Below are 5,246 nucleotides of genomic sequence, written 5' to 3'. Positions count from 1 at the left end.
TCTTCTACACGCCTTTTAAACCCCTCCAGGGATGGTGACTCCACCACTGCCCCGGGCAGCCTGGTCCAATGCCCGACAGCCCAATCTAAACCTCCCCTGGTGAAACTTGAGACCATTTCCTCCACACGGTAAAGTGGGGGACCCCAGCCTGGCCATTTAATATTTATATTTTTATGGCTATGTGTTTTTAATCTGTATAGCTTTATAAATATATACATGTAAATATATACACAGCTATACATATATAGAAGATGAGTGTACCTATAAATAAATATACAGTATATTTGTATACTTTTAAATATTGTACAAAATACACATTTATATACTATACAGGCTGTTTTAGAAAGATGAACCCAATGTGAAATCACAATATTTCTGCAACCAGGAACTGCCAACTGCTGTCTGGATGTTGTCCCTACAGCAGGTACAGGGAACACAGAGTATTTATAAAGTTACTAAAACTTGATATTTCATTAAACCATTTGTAAATTTTTGTGTAACTGTATCATCAGGTCCATCCTTTTGAAACACCCTGTATATATTGTATACAAATGTATATATTTTTCTATATATGAGCACCTCCCAAAGGAGGCAGGCAGCCAGACAATCACAGGGCTGCCTGAGAGCAAGTGGAAATTATGGTGTCAAGACATGGCTGTCAGCCCATCACAGAGGGGAATGGTGTTTAAAAAAGTGGGCAGCTCCCTGCCATACAATCACAGGATCATTTGGTTGGTAGGGACCCTGAGGATCATCGAGTCCAACCATTAGGATCCCTGTCCTAAAATGGCAGCCAGAACAAAATGTCGCCCCCGATGGAGGTGGCGAAAAGCCGCAGTGCACCTTTGGGTAAACTGGAAGGGGCAACCAGTCCTTCCAGGAAAACACAACAGAGCAAATGACTGGACAAGGGGGCGGGGCTTGTGGGAGGGGCGGGGTTTCTGGTGGGCAGGGCACCTGCCACGCCCTGGCAGGTGCTGCCTGAGGTGCCTCTGCTGCTTCTGCGGTCACAGGGGTGTCCTGAGGGACCTCAGTGGTCCCAGGGCTGTCCCAAGGGATCCACAGGGACAGAGGTGTCCTGAGGAGCCTCCATGTGCAGCTCACAGCTCTCCTTGGGCCATGGCGGGAGGAAGCAGGGGCTGAGCAGGGAAGGCAGCGGGTGGCGATGGGGGCAGGCAGGGTGTGCGGAAGGGCGCCCGCGCTGTGCGTGCGAGCACCTCGTGTCTGACACTCCACAGACTGGCCTTTCCGCCAAGAGGTTGCAGGAGGTAAATGTGTGTCAGGTCTTGGTGCTGTCCCCTGAGCCCCTGTACATACCCAGAGCCACGTCCTTCCTGGGGTCAGTGTCCACCCGTCACTCCTCATCCTTTCTGTGGTGTTTGCAGAGCCATTCATGGAGTCTGTGAAAGGGAAGGCGGTCTGGAAGAAACTCCTCATTATCCTGCTCTTCATCTTCATCTTCAGCTTGTGTTTCTTCGCTTCTCTTCATCAGTTCCAGACTTATGAGCCAGAGCAGTACGATTTCAGTCCCTCTGTGCAAACAGCCCATGCTGGAAACACCAGTGCCGCACCAAAGGGCAAGCGGAAGGTGACCATCCTGCTGTGGACATGGCCCTTCGGGCAGCGCTTTAACTTCATTAACTGCTCGGAACTCTACGACAGCCCAAACTGCCACTTCACCCTCGACCGCAGCTGGTCCCAAAAGGCCGATGCTGTGATTGTCCATCACAGGGACGTGTGCTGGAACACGAAGGGGCTGACCCAGCAACCCAGACTCCCTTCCCAGCGCTGGATCTGGTTCAACCTGGAGTCCCCAAGTAATTCTCCTAATTTAGGTGCCATGAAGAACCTTTTCAACCTCACCATGTCTTACCGGAAAGACTCGGATATTTTTGTCCCTTACGGGAAGCTACAGCTCCTTGGCGAGCCCCAGCCCCTCAGCATCCCACTCAAGACCAAGCTGGTGGCCTGGGTGGTCAGCAACTGGAGAGAGGACTCTCGCCGGGTAAAGTTCTACCACGAGCTGAAGAAACACATCCCTGTGGACGTCTATGGGAAACAGCACTTGCCTCTGCCCAGGGACAAGTTCCTTCTCACTGTGTCCCAGTATAAATTCTACCTGGCTTTTGAGAACTCACAACATGAAGACTACATCACCGAGAAGCTCTGGATGAACGCCTTGACCTCTGGCACCGTCCCGATCGTGCTGGGGCCTCCTCGCGAAATCTACGAGCGTTTTGTGCCCCCTGAATCCTTCATCCACGTCGATGACTTTGCCAGTGCTGCCGACCTGGCGCGGTACCTGCAGGAGCTGAGCCACGATGCTGAGAGATACCAGCGCTACTTCGAGTGGCGCAAGTGGTTGAAACCCGTGGCGGGGATCACCTGGGCCATGCACGTCTGCAGGGCTTGTCACTTCTTGCAGACGACAGAGCCCAGGTACCAGGTTGTGCCGGATCTGTCCAAGTGGTTTGTGTAAGCGCTGTTTGCTCAGCGCTCTCCTGTGCTGCAATCATTTTGTTCTCCCTGGCTGCCTGGGATTTCATGGGATGTTTGAACTTGATGGAAATGGAGGGACAAAAGGAGCTTTGACAAGAACAAAGAAGTAATTAGGGATGTTTGTATATCTTGGTCCTACTGGACAATAGGCTGTCAGAGTCGTACATTGATTTCTTTTTACTGAGTCATTAGTTATCTGAATAACTTGTTACACCAGCTGCAGCTTGGGCTTCAGAGTGCACCTCCAGACTCTACAAACAAATCCGGATCAGCTCCACAGGGAAGAGCTGAAGGAGCCAGATGGTGAAGGTGAAATAGCAACTCCTGCCATAAACCTCTTTGAAGGACTTTGTGCTGCGCAGAGGTGCAGCCGCGCCACGAGCCCACCTGCGGCTGCACGAAGAGCCGACCGCGCTCCTGCCCTCACTGCTGCATTGGGGTGCTAAATGGAAAGAAAACTACTCGATTTATATGACAAGGGTGTTTTTTGGGCAGGTTAGCAAGGCAGCGTGGGTTTGAGGAGGGCTCCGGCAGTGCAGGTAAGGTGTGGGGTGCCAAGGATGCTCCTTGAAAGTGCCATAAGTTTTAGTGCCTGTGGCAAGGAGATGCTCAGGACCAGCACATGAAGAGCTACCTCCTCCTGTCTGCCTCGCTCGACCATCACAGCTTCTGTCATCGGCTGGTGTCTCTGGGCCACATGTTTAAAAAATGGTGAATAATTGACCTTTATTGAGCTTCCTGTTGCTCTTCAGGTCATGTCACTGGCAATTGTTTCCTTTGCAGGTAGGGGAGCCCGGTTGCAGGGGGTCGGAGGACACAGCTGTGCCTTCCCAGGCTCCCTGCCGATACCTCTGGACATTCAGTTTGTTTTTCTAATTGCCACTGGTCCCTTGACTGAGGTTTTCAAAGGTCTGTCCTGACCCCAGGACATTTCCAGGAGGAGAATCAGGTCAGAGTCCAGCAGTGCACACACAGAAGCCATTGTTTTCTCCGTCAGCAGCGCTTAGCAAACATCTCCAAAGAATTCCCTCTGCATTTCCCTCCGCAGTCCCTCTGTAGCAGGAGGACCATCAGCAAGACCTTGCCTTTAGCATTGCGAGTCCCTTATTTTGATTTGCAACATTTCCCACCTTCGTTTTTCCTCCACTTTGCAGATTGGTTGAACGCATTGATCAGCACAAGCCTGAGAACGAATCCTTCACTCTGAAATCTGAACCTTTATCCCTCTCATCTTTTCCCTGTCCTAACAGCACCGGTCTAGATGGGACCTTCCTGAAGCTGCTTAATTTCTTGAAGAGCCCTCACTGGACCTTAGCAAACCCCTTTGGAAATTCAGGTAGATGAATGGACCATGTCCTCCTTAGCCCTGTGCTTGCTGGCTGCTTTCAAAAAGACTAATAAATCAGTGAGGCATCAGTCTTTATTGCCAAATAATTGCCCATGCTTCTGCCTCTGCTTGGTCTGCAGACACACGTCTCTCCCCTTGTAGCTTCTGGAATACACAAACCAGCCCTGGTGCTCTTCCTATCTTCAGAGCAGCTGGAGCAATTAAATTTACCATTCCTGGTTGAGCTGGTATGGATGTGGATTAGGAATGAATAATATTCTGCAGGTGATCTCTGTGAACAGTCTCTTCCACTCAACTCGTTTGGCTGCTCTGGCTGGATTTGGAGATTCCGCCTGTCCCTGGACTCAATCCTTCCACCTCGACACTTCCACAGGGGAGACTTCAGCTTTGAGTGTTGGCTTCCAGAGCTGCCGTTGGCTGCCATTGCCGGCAAAACCACTTACAAAATAGAGTAGTTGATTAAACTGAGCAGTGACAGAGCATCATGGTGGGGGCACAAAGTCCAGCTGCGTGGGAAGGGTGTTCCATTTGAAAAAGCAAATGCAGATTTCCAGGAGCTACTGGAGCTGCCCCATGCACGAAGGACTTTGCGCTTGGCTTTAACCAATACCACAAAAAGCCTTCCCAGGAAGAAAACTGAGTGTTAAGCCCCATGAACAGATTCAGTTCACCTCGTCCCCACGAAATTGCACCCAAAATCACCCCCGGCCCCAGTGCAGCAGCTCATCGAGCTGTCACCTGCAAACATTGTTTGCTTTTTATTCTTTATCTCTTCTTTTTGCACTCTTGGAGGAGTCAGGTTTTCCAAGCAGCCCTCTCCAATTCGATCATTAAGACTTCAGTTTGCCCTTTTTAATTACTACGGGCAGCGGGTTTGTGGCTTTGCTCGCTCTCCCGCCCCCGCGCGCACACGTACGCACCCCCGCCCGGATTTATGAGCCTCAAAAGATGCTTCATAAACTATTTACAAAGCGGAGCTTCGAGCGCGAATGTTTGACTGGGCCGCGGCTGTCAGGCCTCTGGGTGGCATGAGCGGGGAATATAAACAGACCTTTTTTTCCATTCCCAAAAAACCACTCGAAACCTTTGTGGTTCAAAAGCATTTTAGCTTCTTTTCTTCCCTCCCTCCCCGGTTGCCAAGCCCGGGTGGCTGCTGCCTTCACTCCCATCGGGGCATTTTGCAAACAAATGCTGAAACCTCTACCCAAGCGGTAGATCTTTTCAGCCTATTTTTCAGTGAAAAAAACAACCCAAAACTAAATCCTATTTTTCTGGACAGACTAGGAGGGGGTAGTGCTTTGAAAGGCCAAGGATGTGGGTATTTCCCCGCCACAGGGACGGTGGCACATTAAATGCCGTAATGTGTGTTTAGCCAGAGAATCGCAGCATCGGTTTGGTT

At 50.6% G+C, this 5,246-nt stretch overlaps 1 protein-coding gene across 1 annotated transcript; it reads left to right on the top strand.

Moving 5' to 3' along the window:
• Nucleotides 1-1,393: 1,393 nt before the first annotated feature.
• On the top strand, nt 1,394-2,479 carry LOC308049567 (3-galactosyl-N-acetylglucosaminide 4-alpha-L-fucosyltransferase FUT3-like; the record flags this gene model as incomplete). The annotated part of the gene is made up of 1 exon (XM_080359283.1): nt 1,394-2,479. The coding sequence occupies one exon, from the start codon at nt 1,394-1,396 to the stop codon at nt 2,477-2,479; it is 1,086 nt and encodes a 361-aa protein (XP_080215409.1).
• Between the last annotated feature and the right edge of the window lie 2,767 nt (nt 2,480-5,246).

This window comes from Nesoenas mayeri (genome assembly GCF_963082525.1).
Source record: "Nesoenas mayeri genome assembly, chromosome: 25".
Taxonomy (NCBI): Eukaryota; Metazoa; Chordata; class Aves; order Columbiformes; family Columbidae; genus Nesoenas; species Nesoenas mayeri.
The sequence above is the reverse complement of the archived record's forward strand: the minus strand, read 5'-3'. Positions and strand labels throughout refer to the sequence as shown.